Below are 21490 nucleotides of genomic sequence, written 5' to 3' on the forward strand. Positions count from 1 at the left end.
AACAACAACTACACAGTCCCGAATTCACGTCTAATCACAGCTGTTTAACATTAACAGGTGTTTGTGGTTCTACTTACTCAATGATGCTGAAGTGACTACAGATTTAGAAAAAAGCTTCTCCATCTAATTTCATAATTCAGGGTGAATATTTTTAATAAAAACAAAATGCACCCCTTTGTTTGAGAGTCTTTCACTGTTGTTCACAGTGTGATGGTGGAAGCAGCAGGACGCCACACAGACTGGATTTTCAATTTTAAATCCGATGTTTGATGCAGATAATGAAACTCTGGACATCAAAGTGGTTTTCTGTTACAGATACTTCTTATTTCATAGAGCTAGTCACACCATCGTCTACTGATATTTTACTGAGCCAGTAAATAACATGTGTAAGAGTGAAAGAGTCCTCCGAGCCCTGAGGGGAATAGGGCTGTGAAAACCATTTTTATCAAAGTGTGTGTGTGTGTGTGTGTGTGTGTGTGTGTCGATGGGGGCTTCAACATGAGGTCCCGAGGTCATCTGGAGGAGTTATGGTCGTGATTTACAGCCTGAGACTCACGTTGTCTTTTAGCGCGGCGCTGATTGAAAGATGATTCTGGGATGTTTGTCCCTGTTTTTAAATTGATTCAGTCACAAAGAGCTCCGTGAAATGAGAAAAACTGATGCTTTACATTAAAAGAGAAACAATATGCATCTGCAAATGATTTAAAGCTGAACTATAATGATCCAGAAGCAGAAAGGAAAGCCATCGTCCAATCAGAAATCAGTAACAGCTGTTTGGAGACAACAGTCCTGCTGGAGTGTCCTGGAGCAAACCTCCAGGATTACAATGTGAAACTAAATTTGAGAAGAATTTGCGGGCAGTCCTCCTGCTTCGTTGTTCCAGCCACTTGGTCTGATGTAGCAGTGAAGCAGCCCCAAGCGATGCTACCACCAGCATGCCTGACAGCTGTTACGCTGGTCTCGGGTTTGACAGCCTCACCTTTACTCCTCCAAACAAACCTCTTGTTACTGTGGACGTGTGACTCAAACTTGAGAAATTACTAAGAATAAATAAATGAATAGGAACTTTCTACATGCTGTAAAAACTTTTCAGAGCACCTTCAGCTCCAGCCTGCTCCCTATAAAGAAATCTAATCCATATTTGCCCCCGTGTTTTACCCCGGGTCTCACCCTCAGGTGTTCTGTATATTTAATCGTGTTTCTTCCTCGCTGTAGGCGTCAGCTCGTGCTGCGGCGGCGTCCTGATTCCTCCCCGGGGATCATTAAACATTCATCTTTTTTCCAGCTGATCCACGCGGAGTTAATGCAAAGCAAACAGCAGCGATGTGATTCTCCGAGGGAGGCTGCGCTCCTTTTCCTGTTTACATGAGAAATAACTTCCTTTTATTGCTTTCTGGTCTCTGCATCTGTAAAATCAGTCAGTGGGTGAGGTTTGTCTTCACAGCTTGTCTTCTCTGTGACGACGTCTGCGCTCACATATGCTGCTTTCTGTTTGCCGTCTCTGTTGTTCCTGCGTTTCCCTCTTTGTCCAGAGACCTCGTTGCTGCTTTGTGTGATTTGAAATTGATTTTGTGTCAAATACAAACTGTAATCTCAGCTGTGCTCACCGTCCTCCTCTTCCTTTTCCCTCGAGCACGTTAACGGCTGTCCTGTCCTGTATTTCAGTCTTCTTCTTGTTTTTTTTTTCCAGCTTTGACTGAAGCTTGTTTTAACAGCGCTCGTCTGAATGTCCGTCTCTGCTTCAGGAATATTTAAGAGCACCTGTTACATCGACGTCCGCTGGTTTCCCTTCGACGTGCAACGCTGTGACCTCAAGTTTGGCTCGTGGACGTACGGCGGCTGGTCTCTGGACCTGCAGATGATTGAGGCTGACATCACCGGATACATCGCCAACGGAGAGTGGGACCTCGTGGGTAAGACACATCGGCACCTTCACACATGTAGAACAACAACACTCGCGTGGCTTTGGATCCCGTCTGTCCCGGGTTCAGCTCCTGTCAGACAAACCGGGCACAGACCAAACCTAAAGCAGACTAACAAAGACCCGTCCTGTCCTGATAGACGTCTGCTGATATGTTTCCCCATCAGGCCTGAACGTCTTTGATAACAACTGTATGCACGAACCTAAGGTAAGAGTAAAAGATGAGCAAACAGCCTCGGTCAGATGTTTCCGCGGCTCCCAGCAGTCCTGATCTAACCTGCAGCAGCTGGAGGAGGAAAATTAGAACTTTTTGAGCTCATTTCACGGCAGGATTCCCACTGAGACGAGTGAGCAGCAGCAGGTTCGGGGCAATGCAGACAAGTTGTTTTAATTAGTTTACATCCAGGATCTTCCTCCTGCCAGCGACAGCGTGTCGGTCTGCCGTCTACTCCACCGTCTGTCTGCTGCGGAGAAACAGGGTTTCATATCGGCGCTTCCATGCAGCATTAACGTGCCGGTAATTAAATCCTCCTCCGAGCACGGCGGCCTGAAGGGCAGGCAGCTCGATGACCCTGAAGCAGAGCCTCCGCTGCATCGGCTCGTTTTTATAATGCACAATACTCACAACACACCAGATCACACACGAGCACTGACTGACATTGTATTATTTTATCCATCACTCTGCACGTGGGGAGTCCCGGTTCCTCCTGAACAGATGACACAGTTTCAGGTTTTAAGCTGCCTGATTGCCTGCGTGCTGCAGAAAGCTCAGGATCACCCGAGCAGCTCTGGAGGTTTACAAATGCATGTCTTTGTCTCGCCTGCAGCCTCCTCCTGCTGCCTCTTTGATCCGTACACAAAGCATTCCAAGGAAAACCAAGGAAGAGAAGTTGTGTGAAGTTCTTTAGTTTCAGATCCAAAGCTCCAGTCTGTTGAATATTGTGACTCACATGATGTTTGACCAAACGCTTCATCTCCTGCTTGGACTCTGAGGCATGCAGACGCCTTCCAGCACAGCTCCTGTTTGTAGGTCCTTGTACTTCTCCAGTGGGTGAGCAGGAGTCCCTCTTTAATTCACAGCGTTGTGTGAACATGTGGGACAAAGAAAACAGGATAACAGTATTGTACTTTTAGATTGACTCCAGTTTTTGAAAGTCACCACAGCCACTGGAGAACGGTCGATGGGTGACATGAGGTGGAAAACTGCAGGTCTTTGCAGGTTTTTGTGAAATGCAGTAAAATAATGACCATAAATGAGAGAGAAGCAGCTACAGTGAAGAGCAGGAAACTTCTAATTACTGCAGTGTGATGCTCAGAGAGCTCCTTGGTGTTTCAGGACATCTGCAGCTCAACTGATGGACTCATTTCTACTGAAGACAACTGATTACAAAGCATCAGCTCCAACAAAAGGTAACAGTTTTAAAGGTAATTGGGGGAAGGCGGAGCTTCCTCTAGTGTATGTGACTGAGACCCGACAGTGAATACAGTCAATATGAAGGAAATCTGATGTCAGGTGACCTGAGTGATGCTGTGATGTCTGTCCGGTGACCTCTGGTCCAGAGCTCTCTCTGTCTCTGCTGTTGTTTCTGCAGGTGATCCAGCAGCGTCTCTGTCCTCTGTCTCTGCTGAAGTTACAGAGTGAGGATGAGCGCAGGGTTACCCAAAGTCTCAGGGGAGCCTCAGAGCTTCTGTTCAGTGCAAACTGGATAGAGAGACAGCTGAGGATGAATGCCGGCCTCCGTGGACGCTTCCTGCTCAGCCAATGGGCCGTTGAGAGGGAACTTAATTGAAAAGTCCAACATCATGTTTCCCATTTACTCTCCTCCATCACCTAGCTGAGATTAAAACCAATGTAGTGAGCAATGTTTGCGATGTATAGGCAAATGAAACGCAGCCAGGCGTACTGCACGCCAGTTTTTATCTGCCACTTCCTCCAGAGATGATCCTAAAAGCAGAAAAGGACGAGGAGGAAGTGAAGGAAGGGCTACAGCACAGTACACAGTACCAATACAGCGACACCAGATATCAATGTTTTATTAAATAAATAAAGTATTCTGGGAATACTATGACGGCTCATCTCAGACGCTGAACACAGTCGGCTCGACGAAGCTGCCTCATAATTCAGCGCGAGCTAACGGCTCCGCCACACGAGTAAAACCAGGACGCCGTCCTCCTTACATCTGCGAAACAAAACGAGTTGCCAGAGCTTGAAGGTGTTGCACACTTACTGTTGATCACAGCAAGCAAGCAAGCAATTTATTTATATAGCACTTTCAGATCAGCCCCCAGCTGAACACAAAGTGCTGTACACTTGACATGCCAAAATGATACATTGAACATGTTAAAAAATAAGAAAAATAATAATATAAAATAAATAAAATATATATTCTATATACAGCGTTGCAACCTTTGTGCAGATAGTTGCAGTGACTCTCAGAGAGATTGTTGAAGGTTTGCAAATAATTGCAGTCTAATGAAGACAGACTGTCAACATGTTGCCTTCAGTCTGAATGAGCCTCGCGAGGCTGCGAGTGCAGATGGGAAATGTGACCGTCTGTGGACGTCAACAGACACAGAGGTGTGATTCTCACTCATTTATCTCACTGCATTTTTCTTTTATCAGAAACAGATTGCATGGAATTACTAACTTGCATGTTACAATACTCAGCATTAACATAAAACGTTAATAATCACAATAATATCGTAGCATGGAGTGCCCGGTGCGGCTCAGTCCAATCAGAGTAAAGCAGCCACAGCTTTTATGATGGATTTTTTCACTTTTCTGAAGTTTATCCCAAAGAGGGAGGAAGTCTTTGGTGGGTGCATGTGGGTCATGGTTTAGCTTTCTGAGGATCCAGAGGGAGGAGTAGAAGCTGTTGTTGTGAGGCCGTCACGTCATGTGCTCTTTTTTAATTAATTGTGTTTTTAATATTTCTAAATAAACCTGTCACTGGCAGATTCTTGTTCCAGTGATAAACCCTGAGGAGACCTCGTTACTGTCAGCCGTCCTCAGCAGGCGTCGCAGGCGAGTAAACGAGCTTTTCGTGAGCTGAACTCACCTCCTTCGTGCTGGCCGAGCAGCGACCGTTCAGTTTACCTGGAGGAAAATGGTAAATGGCCTGCATTTGTATAGCGCTTTACTTAGTCCTTAAGGACCCCAAAGCGCTTTACACTACATTCAGTCATCCACCCATTCACACACTGGTGATGGCAGCTACATTGTAGCCACAGCTGGGGCGCACTGACAGAGGCGAGGCTGCCGGACACTGGCGCCACCGGGCCCTCTGACCACCACCAGTAGGCAAACATGGGGTTAGTATCTTGCCCAAGGATATTTGGCATGCAGCCAGGAGGCAGCCTGGGATCGAACCACCGATCTTCTGATTAGTGGCTGACCTGCTCTACCACCTGAGCTACAGCCACCCCACGTCACGCACACCTGTCACAGCTTTTCTTCTCGTCTGTGGCGCGTGATCGCCGTCTGTTTGTTGGAGAGACTCGGTTTTCCCAGCGTCGAGAGGTGGAAACGGCTATGGAACACATACAGAGGACGAGACGGGGAGAACACACGTGACAGATCTTGGAGGCATAAACACGAGGAGGGGAACATGGGAACTAAATGGGGGAAACCCAGACACATAAACAGAGAGGAGCACAGAGGATGAAGATACAAGTAACTAAACTGATGCGTGACAGAGACTAAAACGCTGCGTTCAATGAGCCAGAAACATGACATTAACACATTTATTAGATCACCTGGTATAAAAACAAGAAAACACAAATATCTCTGAAGCCTGTGAGAAACTTTTAATGATGTTTCTTATTCTCCAAAAGTTGATTCTGTTCATCTGGACATAGCGTTTTGTGGGAGAAACGTTTCGTCACTCATCCAAATGACTTCTTCAGTCTCAGCTGACTGCAGGTTTCCTGCACTACCTGTAGTGATCCCATATGTGTCAGGAGTATCAGAGCAGCTGAGACGCATTTTTTCTAAACACCGGGTCTCTGTGGCTTTTAAACCCCAAAACACGCTGCGCCAAAAACTGGTCCACCCCAAGGATCGGGTCCCCCGACACAAACAGAGTAACATAGTGTACGCTGTTAAGTGCAGGAGGATTGCCAGGATTTATACATCGGGGAAACCAAACAACCTCTGGCTACAACACAGAAGAGCTACCTCGTCAGGCCAGGACTCTGCAGTCTATTTACACCTACAGGCCAGTGGACACTCTTTCAATGATGAGGATGTACACATCCTGGACAGGGAGGAACGCTGGTTTGAGGGCGGAGTCAAGGAGGCCATTTACGTGAAAAGGGAAAGACCATCTCTGAATCGAGGAGGGGGCCTAAGGGTACATCTTTCGCCATCTTACAATGCTGTGATTGCAGCCATTCCCCAACTCTCTGTGAATGGTACTCATGGCCATTGATCAGTGGTTATTGATCAGTGGGTTTTGGTCAGTGGTTGTTGATCAATGGTCATGAGAATTTGCATAATTATGATGAAGGAACTGACCTCCCAGCCCATTGTTCCTTCAGTGGGCTGGTTTCAGTCATTATGCAAATGTACTGTTTATAAGATTGAAACCTGCAGTCAGCTGAGACTGAAGAAGTCACTTGGATGAGTGACGAAACGTTTCTCCCACAAAACGCTACGTCCAGATGAACAGAATCAACTTTTGGAGATTTACTTTCCTGGATGATTGAGAATGGATCAAGACGACGTTTCTTATTCTGTAAATGCACTTATTGAAATACATAATCAAAGCATTTGAATTTTTCTGCTTTTTTGTAAAAAGGTACATTTTAAAAATCGTGGATACAAAAATGATTGAATTTTAGCATTAAGCTGCTAAGTGTAATCATTAACTGTTGGCTTCATGATTATAGAAACAAGTTATTTTATCATTTCCAGTTTAATATTTTTGTCATGGGTTTAAATTCAAAGACATGCTGAGATATGTTGATGTTCTCTGTTCTAGGGGCAGCAGATCATTTTCTCAGAGGAACGAGGTTTATGGTTTCTTTGACGTCACCGTCGGTGTTTTCCTGTTTGTGCGCAGAGGTTCCTGGGCGGAGGAACGAGCGTTTCTACGACTGCTGTAAGGAGCCGTACCCTGACGTGACCTTCACCGTGGTGATGAGGAGGAGGACGCTCTACTACGGGCTCAACCTCCTCATCCCCTGTGTCCTCATCTCCACCCTCGCCCTCCTCGTCTTCCTGCTGCCCGCCGACTCCGGAGAGAAGATCTCCCTGGGTGAGCGCTCAGCTCTCTTTATCGGTGATGACAGTTACTCCGATTCTTAAGTACTTCCTCAAAGACTTTCCAGACTAGTAAAATTCACACACTGTGAGAGTGTTCAGTGTGAACAGAGGCAAAGGTACAAGATTACAGAGAAAAACCAAATGAGCAGCGCCCGGCAGCAGCAGGGAGGAAAAGTCCTTTTAAACAGGAAGAAACAGACTCACAGCTGGTTTCAGATACAGAAATGCTTCCACCTTAGTGTGAGCAGAGCAGCAGGAACAGTCCACTGTTATCAGAACAAACACAAAGGCTTTCAGGCAGGTACAGGAAACAAAGCCCAAAACATCGAGTCACACAAAGGCACAGAAATGTGCTCTGATCTGAAAGAATACATTACTGGAATATAGATGTAACATGTTTTCATTCGAGGTCGTTACCTGTAAGATGTTCTGCTTCTCCTGTTTGAGCTTCAGTTCGACATTTTGCTGAAATTTGCACCAGTCAGAAAATGATGTCACAATTAAACATCATGCGTAGAAAAATAAACTCTGAGACTGCACAGATTCTATAAATATAACTTTAGCACAGTCGAGTCCGTTATACTCTCGCTGAACTGGCCCTAGCCCATCAGGAACAGCGAACATAAGAGAGTCACCCGCTAATTCTGTTCACATCCACCTGATATTCACCTTCTTTTATTGTGAACATGTTGCATGCACCTTTCTTTAAAGACAGACGCCGCTCAATCCCAACACTAGAACTATAACTGGAGACTGGAGGATTGTTTATGAGTAAAGTCATACCTGAGCTTCTCTCTGGAAATCTGACCACTTTCACTGCACGTTAAATCATCGATTGAACGATAAGGAAAGAAGGATGCAGGAGAGAGGATGTCAGCACAGGAGGACATGAAACACGTGAAGCGATGTATGTAATCAGATCCAGTTTGCCTCGTTGGTGTGAACCGAACCGGAGGGTCATCGCTGATGAGGGTGCGTCTCTGCGCATCTTTTAAAGCTTTCTGTTGAAAGCAGCACTTAAACTGACAAATGAAACCAGAAGCGTGCTCTTCATTTTTCCCGACATCCACAAGGTCGTGTACCGTGGATTTATCCCCCAGAGAGAGACTGTCGCTGTGGAGTTCTCCTGACATGCCCCGCGGCATCTAAGGGAGACGCCTGAAATGACCGGGGGGTTTCGCTCACACTAACACGACCTTCAGTCACCACCGCCACAAAAAACACTCACAGAAGGAGATCCAGCAGCCATCACAGAGGGACGGACACCAGCAAACATGGTATGACTCCAAGAGAAAACTCACAAAGAGCAGTAAAGTGCTCTGCAGGTGTGAGACGATGGTGTTCAGGTAAAGCTTTCTGAAGGCCTCACATCAGAGCAGAAACGAGAGATTTCTGAACAGCTGGAAGAATCAGAAAATATGTTTCTGTCATTTTTTCAGGCTGGTCCTTACAAATATCTGTCCTAGCAGTATTCAGTCTCTCAGGGGGATGGCGGGTGTGTTTTGGACACCTGCTTCGTCCGCTGAACCCGACATGACTGATGTCTCCGAGTCGATATTCATCAGCCATAAAACGTACTGGAACAGGAAGTTGGAGGTGCCAGCAGGCCTCCAGCTACTGACGGCAGACACGGCATCTTCCACTGGAACTTTAATTTATGCTCTTAATCAAACTTGAATGTCAAGAGGGCCATCACTCTTCACATCTCCCAGAGTTCATCCGACTTTCACTGAGCCAGCGGGTCGAGACTGAACAGGACTTTTCACACATCGTCTCTGCAAAAGCAGACTGTAGAGAGGACTCCACCTGGGAGGAAACGGCGTGAGGCCGAGTTTAATAAGAAGAAACAAGGATCCAAACAGAATTCTCACAATATTCATGCGAGACACGGCAGATCATTTTAGCCTCTCAAAACAGGCCTAAGCAGTGGCCGCGCTAGAAGGGGATTCATTCGTTCTGTCATAATCTGTGCCCATCGCTGCAATCCAAACCCATCATCATAAGTGAGAACAGAAAGGCATGAAAAGGTAATGATGGATCTCTGCACACTTACTCGAGCGTAAAAGTAATTTCTTATATGAATGAGCAGCAAATAGTGATGAATTTGAGCTGTGGATGAGTCTGACAGAGACGCTAACCTGGAGCCTCGTTAATGGAAACCAGCAGATTAGATCCTCCACATTTCCAAAAAGGTTCAAAACAAAAACAAAATAAAACGAATAAGCTTGTATTCAATATAAAATGATAAAAGATGTCAGAAGACTGTGAAATTGATGAGCGCACTAAAAACATGAAGCTGATGACACGTTTGTGCCTGCAGGTATCACCGTGCTGCTCTCTCTGACCGTCTTCATGCTGCTCGTGGCCGAGATCATGCCGGCAACCTCAGACTCCGTTCCGCTCATAGGTGAGCCTCGCTCAGAATACGCTGCTCATCCTTAATCCCTCCATCATCTTATCTCTTCCTGTGATGGAGTTATAATTGGAAGCCAGCGCAGGAAATCTGTTGCTGGCTGCTCATAATCACCATATAAAATCCATCCTGTGCTGTAGGCTGAGCAAAACTTACTCTCCATCATTACTTTCGGTTTCCCAGTACAGCCATGACGACACACCCAGAAGTCTTCTTCTGTATTTTACTCATGCTGGACAAAAACTCTGAAAAACATCCGACAGGAATTGGCTTTAGTTTGACTGAACAAAGAGTGGAATCAGGCTCACAGGAGCTGATTTTCCTTTCAGCCTTGCTGACCAGATACAGCAGCCTGAACAAATCTGTCCTCCTGAAAATTAAAATAGGGTCATTTTTTAAGCTCTTATTACATTTTTGCACAGTTTGCTACCCTGTTGGGAGGCCAAGCAAAAGTTCAGGTGTGGGAGGAGTTCAGTGAAACCGTGGACCAAGACTTCTGATTGGCATTATCCTCTCGTGGATACCTGAGGGTGCCTGAGCAGACTACATGAGTTTTGTGAACCTGGTCCCTTGGTATATATGGAGACTCAGGTCTGTTATTATAGGTTATTTGGCACCTGTGCCTGTATTTCTGGCACTAAGTCAGATGTATTCCCTTGTCACTCATTCACCTTAGAGCTTTTATGGACATAATCTATAGGCATAACCAAGGGGCAGATGGTTTTTGGTTTGGTGACCTCATGTCCCTACTTTTTGTGGATGATGTAATCCTGCTGGGGGCTTCACAACCAAAAGATCATGTCTATTGATTGGTGTGGGAATGACTCTGTGTCCACCAAGAACAGCTGGGTAGAGGCAGGCCTTGGATTCTCAGTTTAGACTGTTGCCTCCACAACCAGAATCTGAATATGTGGTAAAAAAAACCCAAAAAACCCTCATAAACAGAGCTTTCTAAACTGTGTTTAACACTGTAAATATATATATATATATATATATATATATATATATATACACACACACACACACACATACATATATATATATATATATATACAGTGGGAACACAACGAATATGACTGCACATTTACGCCGACATCATCGTAGTGCAAAGTGCAAATAAAAAAAAAATCTATCTGATGGAGAAATCCCTCATCTTTGGAAAAGAGAGTTTATTACAGAGAAATGGCTCTTTCCAAAATAAAAGCTATACTATAGCTTCTTCTGGGGTATACTCTCAGCAGCATATTAAACATATCAGGTCCCCATAAGGAGAATCATGTGCTAACGGCTGTCTAAATGACAGCTACAAACTTTACCCAAGTTTGTAGCATGCATGCTTGTTGTTTTTGTCTGCTTCCACTTGTCTTTGCATTAGGATGATAACCAAAATAGTTCCAAACGCCAGATTTGAATGAGGGTGGGGGAGGTTCAGTTTCGGGTAGCGTTGAGGCAGTTGCCATGTTGCAACGAGCTTAGCTTCTGTCTCTCTAGCTTGTGCTGCGCTCAGTGGATCTGCGCTCGACAGTGCAGCCTAGGCGGCGTAGTCGAATGCAGATCCACTGAGTGCTCAACACAGACAGCATCGTCAGAAGAAACGTTGATAAAATAAATAAAAATTTTGTATTGTTCGATACATATGCGTACCGAACCGAAAGCACTGTATCGAACGGTTCAATACCGATACGATTATTGTTGCACCCCTAATATATCTATCTATATATATCTATATCTATATATAGATAGATATACATACACACATATATATATGAAAACCTAAAAATAGTTCCAAATTAAGCTTCAATCTTCCAACACTACCCCACTTGCAAACTATCCAACACATGAATAAGACAAATGTAAGCGTAGAGGATGTCACAGATGTAAAAGCTGAGCAGCACTGAGTGTCCTCTGGACGTCTGTCTTTCAGCGCAGTACTTTGCCACTACCATGGTGATTGTGGGTCTGTCGGTCATCGCTACGGTCCTGGTTCTGCAGTATCACCACCACGACCCCGACGGAGGACACATGCCACAGTGGGTCAGTCACTCCGCTTCTTTTCTTCTTCTCCATTTTAATTATGTAGCTGCAGCATGCGCTGATTTCTCAGTGAGGAGTCCAGTTCGGTCTCTACGTTGTGCCGAGTCAGCTTTAATGAGCTCCAGGTCCTTAACGAGGTCTGTGCTTTAACGAGCTCTGAACAAGAAGAGGCTTCACTCCAAGAACTGATTGACTATTAATACAGCCCCTATTTATTTTACAGCAGCTTCCTTCAGAAACTCCAGAAATAATGACTACACACACACACGCACGCGCGCACACGCGCACACGCACGCGCGCACACGCACGCGCGCACACGCACACACGCGCACACGCACACTTGGGGCTCTGAACAAGATTCCATTAAAGCAGAATTTAGTTTGAAGGTCAGAACTCTTACCTGTGTGTGTGTGTGTGTGTGTGTGTGTCATGGTCGGGTGTGTGAAGGTGACAGTCCCGCTCTGACGCCTCTTATGAATGTGAATGTTCCTGCTGAGGAAGAGGAGGGACGACGCTGAGGTGTGAAGGTGAAGCTGTGAGGAGGACGAGGCTGTCCGCTCCGATCACACGAGGAGTCCAGCAGTTTGTTTCTGTTTCAGTTTGAATGAATGAAGCGTGCAGAACAGACACCTGAGAACAGGCTGTCACAGGCGTCCCCCTACACGTGTCACACACAGGCAAACAGAAAGCTGCACAGATGAACTCACCGAACGTGTGTTCAAAGTAAAGCCAGAGTTTTGGCTGCAGGTTTCTCAAACTCAGATGATATAAATGACTGATGGTGATGCCAAAGATAATATTCAAATATTGCCAAAAATATCACTGAATTCAGGTTCCAGTCACCTCCATGACCACAGGTGTATAAAATCAGAAACTCGGCGTGCAGACTGCTTCTGCCGTGTGGTACCGTGATAGGACGCCGCCTGTGCAGCAAGTCCAGTCAGGAAATGTCCTCACTACTAAATGTTCCTCAGTCAGCTGTTAGTGGGATTAAGGCAGCGGTCCCCAACCCCCGGGCCTCGGACCGGTACCGGTCCGTGAGTCGTTTGGTACCGGGCCGCGAGAGTTGAGGCTCAGGTGTGAAATGTATGGTTTTCAGGGTTTTTATCGGTTTTCAGCGTTATTTTGTTATCGTTTTTATCGTTAACTCGGTTTTCCTGGGTCTTTTCACGTGTGTTATGAATAAATCTTCTTTTTTTCGGTACCGGTACTAGTTTTATTTTGTTGTATTTATCCGCGACACCTTAAAGGCCGGTCCGTGAAAATATTGTCGGGCATAAACCGGTCCGTGGCGCAAAAAAGGTTGGGGACCGCTGGATTAAGGGACTGGGAACAACAGCAACCAGCCATGAAGCTGTAGGCAGTGTTGGAGTAACAGAATACATGTACCACCGTTACGTATTTAAAATACAAAATATGAGTAAATGTATCTGTTACAGTTACCGTTTTAAAAGGTGGTATTCAGAATACAGTTACTTTGTTGAAATAAATGGATTACACGGCGGTCTTTTCCTGTTTCATATGTTAGGCTGTGCCCTCTCTATCTTTGGTAATTCCACGCCGGTGGAAACCCAAACAAAACACGCAATAAGAGGCTCTAAAGCAGGGTGTCCTCACAGTGAGAAGGTTCTGGTTCTGTTCTCCGGTTCTCCCACAGTCCAAACCAGGGGTCCCCAATCCCAGTCCACGAGGGCCGGTGTCCCTGCAGGTTTCAGATGTGTCCTTGATCCATCACAGCTGATTTAAATGGATAAATTACCTTCTCGACTTGAAGGTCTCCAGAGGCCTGGTAATGAACTAATCATGTGATTCAGGTGTGTTGACCCAGGGTGAGATCTAAAACCTGCAGGACACCGGCCCTCGTGGACTGGGATTGGGGACCCCTGCTCTAAAGCCTGTGTCTCAGTCTCGTGGCCCATGTCACCTCTACTACACCCCTCATAATGAAGTGAAGAAATATTTTTAAAAATTATTATTCACAAAATGATTTAATATGAAGCTAATAGGCAGAGTGTTACAGGCATCGCCCTAAAGCATGTAGCCTGATGGGCAGTGTAGTCCGTGCTGCAGGGAGAATGGACTGCCATACCCGTCATGTGTCTGTGAGCGAGGGAGGGAGAGAAAGGAAAAGTCCGAGCTGTCACCGAGCAGAAACGGGAGCTGGAAGCATGTAAATATAATAATAACCACTGCAGCCAAGAAGAGTGCCTGACGAACCCAGCTGTAAGTAAGCTATTAGGACTCAACTGTACACTGTGTTCGTGTTTTCCTCTGAAACAATAAGTTCAGTTGGAGCAGCCTTTCAACGCCTCTCTCTGTCTCTCGCTAGCAAAGTTGACCCAGACAACAAAGTAAAGCTAGTTTTCAGCTACGAGCCCGACACGAACCCGATGTATTAGCCAGAGGTCCCTTTACTACGGTTCGGAGCTGCAGACCTGTTTTATATACGCGCGGAATAGTTTTCTATACGAGATCGCTGCAAAAAGTGCAGCCTTACCTAATGTCCACCTACTGTTACGCATTTATATTAAGATTTAAACATCTAGTTGGTATTGGTATGGAGAGTAACCTTCAGTAATAGTAATAAATCACACAGCAATAGTACATCCATGTAGTTGTAAAAAGCATGATAATATATTAAGTAATCCAAAGTATTCAGAATACGTTACTCTCATTGAGTAACGTAATGGAATACGTTACAGAATACATTTTGAGGCATGTAATCTGTAATCTGTAGTGGAATACATTTTAAAAGTAACCTTCCCAACACTGGCTGCAGGCCACGTAAATCGCAGAGCGGGGTCAGGAGGAGACGCAGAGGTCGCCAACTTCCTGCAGAGTCAGTGGAAAGTAAAGTAGAAACAGTTTGGGGATGGTGCCTTCCTGTTCCAGCATGACTGCACACCAGTGCACAAAGCAAGGTCCAGGTCCATGAGTCAGTTTGGTGCAGAAGAACTTGACTGCACAGAGTCCTGGCCCCAACCTCACAGAACACATTTAGATTAAATTAGAGTGGAGACTGAGGTGTTCTTGTCCAACATCAGCATCTGTTCTCACAAATGTTCTTCTGGAACAATCTGAAGTGCTGAGATGTTTCTGCAAACAGTTCTTCTGTGCAGTTCAGTCTTTGAACACTGGTCTGAATGGAAGATGTCGCATATGCTGCTGTTGTCTTGGTCTCCTGCTTGGTTTCCAGGTGGAGTAGAGCCTTCTAGAGACAGCCTGTGCCTCGTTCAGCCTGAGCATGTAGTCCTGCTGGGCTCTGTCCTGACTGGACTGCCAGGTTAAGTCAAATCCTTGACAGGTTTCAGGTTCTCATCAGTAACAGTCAGACCTACGATACGGACTGAGGCCGAGCCCAACAAACAAACCCGACGTTATTGGTTTGTCTTGTTCTGTAACTGGTCCGAGGACTGAGCAGATGGGAGCAAAGCACAGGTCACATAACTTGTGCACGACCCCATATGCAAGGAGGGTACAGGTCTCTACAGGAATCATATGGATCACATAGAGCGATGGGGACTAAGTTAAATGTTTATTAGCTGAACCTGTAAATTCTCCAAAACCCCTTTAAGGGTTGAAACTCTGAGTTTCCAGTACTGAGCTTGCTGTAAAGGGTTAAGAGGACCTCTCTGAGCGTCAGAGTGATGACATTTTATAAAACTTGTCTTTTCACATCTCTTCAAAGACTCGTTTGAGGGTTAAGACTTGTTAACATTTTTCTGAATCAAAGTGTTGCTCTGGTGTCGTTGCACAGCCCATATGGAAAAGATATATATAAATCTGATAAAGTTTGTATCTGTCTTGTGTGAAACTTGTATGAAAAGCATACAAGAGTGAAAACAGATATAAGATCCCTTGAAAAATTATATAATGAAACTTGTATGTTTTGGATACTTACTAAAACAATATATGAAAGTAATGAGAAAGTGGCCAATTTCATGAGTAAATCATATAAGTTTTTACTATTTCTTTTCCATATGGGAGGGCTGGGGTCAGGACAGAAATGGGTCATATATACACGGCTGCAGTGGCGGTCTGCCTCTCAGGATCGCCGGGACACTTCCTGGTGTCCGGAGGGTCGATTCCAACGCTGTTGAAGGAATTTAAAATCCAAACATGGCTGTCAGTCAGCAGTATGATAGGAGTCGAAGTAAAATTGGTTTAAATATATTCCTGCCTGTAGTTATGGAGTTATGAGGGGAAAAAATTCATATTAGTTTTTTAATAGTGCGAAAACATGATGACTCATCAAATTTCATCGGAAACAGCGTCTTTGTTTTTTGTTTTTACTCTGATCATCTTTGTCTAAAACGTAAAGTTTGTTTATGAAAATGTGACAAATACAAAAATAAGAAATCAGGAAGAAACAAATATTTACGCACCGTATTTAATCAAATACTCCAGATTTAATATTTAGAAATAAAATATTTCACACAGCTTTTGCAGAACTACGAATGCAGATTTTGAGAAGAGGTGTTCAAGATGTTGCATTATTCTCTAAACCTGCAGAAAGTTTGACATTCAAACCGTCTGAGCAGCTGCTGTGGAGGTTTGTGTGACCATCAGTCTCAGGGAGAAGGAAACGGCTTCAGAGCAGAAGTTTGAGTCTGGAGGGTTTCGGTGCTTTTGTGGGAAGTGAAGAGAAGTTTAAAGAACGTGAAAGGAAAGGAAATCCAGGCAGACTGTGACGGATGCGGACAGGAAAGAAATGAAATGGCTGTAATTTAAGGTGCTGTCCGTGCTCCTCAGGATGACTCAGACTGAGCAGTCTGAGGACCGACTGATGTTCAGACTCCGTCCATCAACACTGCGTTTGACAGCTAAATATTTAATGAGTGTGTGTGTGTGTGTGAAGTGAGATATTGGACGGCTGGAGAAGATTTCCTCGGAGAGGCGAGCAGCCCCCCCTCCCACTTTATTCATGCTCTATTTTTATCTGCCCACTCCTCCTGCGTCGCACACGGAGCTCGTATCTCTCTCACTCGTGCACATTTGTTCCGCATAAACACGTTTGTGCATAAATGAATTTTAATCACGTAAATATTTCCTCACTTACGCACCCTGTAAAGTCAACTTTCAGATAAGTACGCTGTAATTACTCTGCCTCTCCGTGACTCTTTTACTCTCTGACTTCTCGTGAACGTGTGAACATGTGAAGCTTCATACATGCATATGGAGGAGGTGATCTGATTAGACTTCAGAGCTTCTCTCTGCATGCATTTGTATATTAATGAGCTTCTGATTTCCCAGATATTTCTGCAACTCTTCTACACTGTAAGCAAATAAATCCAAACTGATACCCGATCAGTAATTAACAAATGAGGAAAAACATTTTGGTATAAATGATCTGCTTGTTAATGAGTTCATTTTTCTTCTGAAGAAGAAATTTCCTGGTTTCACCATCACAGTCTCACGGCGGTGTAATGACAGACTGACACACTGGGCGTGCAGGGTTGTGCTCTTAGTGAGCATCCTCATGCATCCTCATCCTCTGAACAAAGCACAGATGTTTGTCCACAGTGCACAGCAGCAGGTTTGGAGGAAACCAAACACCTCCTGGCAGCTGTCAGCGTGGTGGAGGAGGGATGATGATTTGAGCTCCTTTCAACCACTGAGTGGCTGAAGGAAGTTCTACAAGCTACTGAATCGTAGGATGCATGCTTTACTCCTAAGAAAATGTTTTTCACCTATGTGGTAAATGGACTCGCACCTAAATGGTGCTTTTCAACTCCGTCTGTGCACTCGAACCACTTTCGTACCACAAGCCTCATTCATCCATTCATACATGTTTCATACAAGCACTTTTTTCTGTGCCAAAGTGCTTTTAAGCTAACATTTAAATGATACAGACCAAGTAACACAAACTTCCTCAGGCACTGAGAAACCCGGGAGTCTTGTTATGATGATGACCTTTAACCTTTAAGGTGGGAACAGTTAGCAGGCTCAGAGAGAACACAAACAGAAAATGAGTTTCCAATAATGAGGTTATTTATACGTTTAAAATCATGACATCCAAAAGGTGAACAAAAAGTCCAAATATTATCTAAACGAGTTTGAAGCTGTAGGGGACGGACGCACAGGGGAAGGTAATCAATACATCAGACAGGAAGGAAGGAAAACCCTAATCAAGAAGCCAGATAAAATATATAAGAAATATATAATAATGATAAAACAGGAAACAACTTGAAGGATTCGTACTAAACACAGAGACGAGGATGAGAAGCCAAACGCACAAAGCGACATCTTAATCGTAAGTTCCAAGGAACCAAAACAGAATACTGGAACTCTCGATTCATCGATAACATCAGAAAAATAAATCAAATTTACTTTGAAATAATGATTTTCTTCTCTTTCTTCTTTAGACTCGTGTGATTTTGTTGAACTGGTGTGCCTGGTTCCTGAGGATGCGCCGCCCCGGCGAAGCGAAGGTCCGTCCGGCGTGTCACAACGCCGCCAAGCGTCGGCGCGGCAGCCTGTCCAGCCTGGAGCTCAGCGTCAGCCAGGGCTCGCTGCGGCACAACCCACAGGTAAATAACGGCAACCTCCTCTACGTCGGCTTCAGGGGTGTGGAAGGACTCCACTACGGATCCCCCGCTGACCCTGAACTCCTGTGCTCGCGGCTCATTGGAGGCGGCGTCGGTGCTGAGGAAGACGCGCTGAGAGCAGGAGGAGGGATTGGAGCTGGAGGAAGAGCAGGGGGAGTGGCTGGGGGCTCGGCCTTGGAGACGGAGCTGAACCAGATCCTGGAGGAGGTGAGATACATCGCCGGGCGTTTCCGCGGCCAAGACGAGGAGGAGACGGTCTGCAGCGAGTGGAAGTTCGCCGCGGCGGTGATCGACCGGCTCTGCCTGGTGGCGTTCTCGCTCTTCACCATCCTCTGCACCATCGGGATCCTCATGTCCGCCCCCAACTTTGTGGAAGCCATTTCCAAAGACTTCTTCAGCTAAGGAGGGAAGACAGGACGAACGAGTGTCTCTATTTTTATATTTATGGAGAAATCTCACGTGCAAACCCAAACCAACGTCTTGGTCTCAGCGCTTTGACTTCCCTCACCGTGTCCTCGTAGAGACGATTATCCTTCAAATCAGAAATATGTCATTGCTGTACTTTTCTTTGTTCAGGACTGAACCTCTGTGGATTCCCACTGTGACCTTTGGACATTAACTTACATCAAACACTTGTTCAGCCGCTCCAGACCTCATTCTTGTTTCAGACTCCTCAGTTTAGTTCGTGATGGCGGTTCTCCACCCGTGATGGCGGTTCTCTGCGCGTGATGGCGGTTCTCTGCGCGTGATGGCGGTTCTCTGCCCGTGCTGGAGAAGCAGAAAATCCAGGTTTAAAGAAACTGTTGAAAAATAATTAACCACACTCACAAATCTGGACGTCTCTTTTGCTCCAAACTGAAACAGAAATCTGGATTTTTCTAGAACCAACTGAGGATCCTGATTGAAGAACTGAATTAAGACTTTTTGAAAAGATGTTCCTGATTTGGTTTCAAGCAGCCTGTGCTTTGAAGCAAACAACTTTTTTTTGTAATATTAACTTTATTTAAAAAGAAAAAGGTTATCCCGACCTACCTTCCCTGTGTGGAAAAAGTAACTGCCCTACTCTTAATACATCATGAAGTAACTGTGATTAACCACATTTCTGTATAGCTGAGTTTCACTGCCACACCCAGGTCTGGTTCAGCCAGACCTGCTGAGTCAGAAATCACTTCTAAAGAAGTTCAGTGAACCACAGTGAGAGCTGTTATCCACACATGGAGAAAACCTGGAACAGAGCTGAGCCGTGCCAGCAGTGACCGACCTTCCAAAATTACTCCAAGAGCATCCAAGTCAAAGTCTGGACTTCAATCAGACTGAGGTGCGTCAGCGTGACCTTCAGCAGGCGTTCATGCTGGAAAACCTCCAGTGTGTCTGAATTCAAATAATCCTGAAAAGAAGATAAAATTCCTCCACAGTGATGTGAAAGACTCCCTGAATGGATCACAAACATGAGACTGCAGGTCTGCTGCCGAGGGTTGAACAGCCAGTTATCAGATTTAGGGGGCAGTTACTTTCGCACACAGGGCAGGAAGGTTTGATAACTCTTGTCTTGGTTTATCTTCATTCAATATTAAAAATAGTTTGTTGATTGGAAACATGTAAGTATGACAAATATGCAAAATAATGTGGAATGGGGAAAATTCTTTCTCACAAACATAGTTTAACCTGTCAACATCCACCAGGTCACCAGGTGCAGGGTTAGACGTCCAATGAAGTCTCAGAGATTTCTTTATCTGAGTGTGATGGACATAATAATAATGTATATGTGTTACTTACTTTCTCTGCATTTAACCCATTCACCCAGTGGGCAGCCACCAATGCAGCGCCTGGGGAGCAGTGTGTAGGGACGGTACCTTGCTCAGGGGTACCTCAGGGTAGCCGTTCAGTGGAGTCGAGCCCCCGCCCTTTCCATCATGGGGCAACCACTCCACCTACTGAGCTATCCCTCCCCGCAACATTAAACACAAACCAACCCTGGATGGTTGACCAGTGACCTGGTGGATGCTGTGAGATGTGCAGTCTGCTGTGCTTGTATCATCTGTGCTCTTTCAGTCCATTAAGCATTAAAATGATCCTACAGCGATAACGTTTCTGTACACCAGTGGACACCATTGTTTTACTGCGTCTGCCTGTTCGTCTTTACTCCAAACACGATGTTCGTCTGCAGTGTTTGTGAGGTCTTTTGTGCCATCATAGATATACACAGAAGCATTAAATGGACAGTGTCCTTGAATGCATCATCGTTTCCACTAAGTTTCAGGAAGGAAAACAGCATGCAACAACAAACATGTAAGTATATATGAATTGCAAACCTTTCCAATTCTTTCCAGTTCACCTATTTTAGTGCTGGTCTGAAGGACAGTTTATTCCTTCAGTGAGTCATTTGTATCCGAAGGAACTCTGCATCTCCCCATCTCTGCTTCCTCAGTCCCAGAGAGAGACGTTAGATGAGAAAAGCTTAAAATATGTAGAAATGATGCTCCTTGTATACAACGCCGTGAATACATGCTGCCACGTTCTTCCCTTTTATAGCAGCCAGAAGCGATCCTTTCAAACTGTGCTTCCCATTATTTATTTTTATATATCACATCTCTCTTAGAAGAGAGGCTTGGCCAAGGTAGCAGCCATTTAAACTCACAGCATTTACAAAAATGTAAAACACAGAATAAACAACATGATGTGTGTATACCCACAACAATAAAGCACCAGTTTCCTCCAAAGAAAAAGCACTGCATGCTTCTTTCACCACATTCTTTAAAAAAAGGTGTGTTCACGTTTAGATCTCTCTGCAAAATATTTAGTAAGTAAGAAAATGTTTTCTTCAAGCAACAAGCAGCTGTTTGGAAAAAGGCCTCATACAGAAAGAAGCCTGTGCGGGATTTTAGGAGTCTGAGCGGATCCAAACGTCAGCGTTTCAGGGAAAACATGCAGGAAATGACAAAAAAACTGCAGTTCCTGTAACGTCCAGCAGAGGCTCCAGCAGGTCGGTCCCAGTGACTGTAGAAAAGAAGCTAAACAAGTTTCCCCAACAGCCTCAGGTAGTCCAGTCCTTCTGTCGGGTAGTCCAGTTTACTGAAGAACACCTCAGGCTGTCAGGTTAAAACACTCGGTCGTGTTTTCGTAGCGTAAACGCTGGGCGTCCTCTCAGAGCCTACGCTCTATCTGCTATTCCCGAACAGAGATACGCAAGTTTCTCTGTGACTGCAGCTGCCAGTCAAAGCTGTATTGATGACGTTTCACCCCAATTTAACATCACCGCGGTAGGAATTAGAATCAAACTTATGGGAAAGGAGACCCCTTGGACATCG

The 21490-nt window shown here is 45.1% G+C and overlaps 1 protein-coding gene across 1 annotated transcript in view; it reads left to right on the forward strand.

The window, feature by feature from the left end:
- Window positions 1-20488, forward strand: part of LOC134630335 (neuronal acetylcholine receptor subunit alpha-7) — a 49802-nt gene extending 29314 nt beyond the window's left edge. Inside the window, exons 6-10 of the mRNA XM_063477536.1 lie at window positions 1746-1913; window positions 6985-7179; window positions 9508-9594; window positions 11525-11634; window positions 18000-20488. Of these exons, the coding sequence (XP_063333606.1) occupies window positions 1746-1913; window positions 6985-7179; window positions 9508-9594; window positions 11525-11634; window positions 18000-18584 (1145 nt within the window). The 3' untranslated portion in view covers window positions 18585-20488. The remainder of the gene's footprint in view (window positions 1-1745; window positions 1914-6984; window positions 7180-9507; window positions 9595-11524; window positions 11635-17999) is intronic.
- Window positions 20489-21490: the final 1002 nt, after the last annotated feature.

The sequence above is a fragment of the Pelmatolapia mariae genome, linkage group LG7 (assembly GCF_036321145.2).
Source record: "Pelmatolapia mariae isolate MD_Pm_ZW linkage group LG7, Pm_UMD_F_2, whole genome shotgun sequence".
Classification (NCBI taxonomy): domain Eukaryota; kingdom Metazoa; phylum Chordata; class Actinopteri; order Cichliformes; family Cichlidae; genus Pelmatolapia; species Pelmatolapia mariae.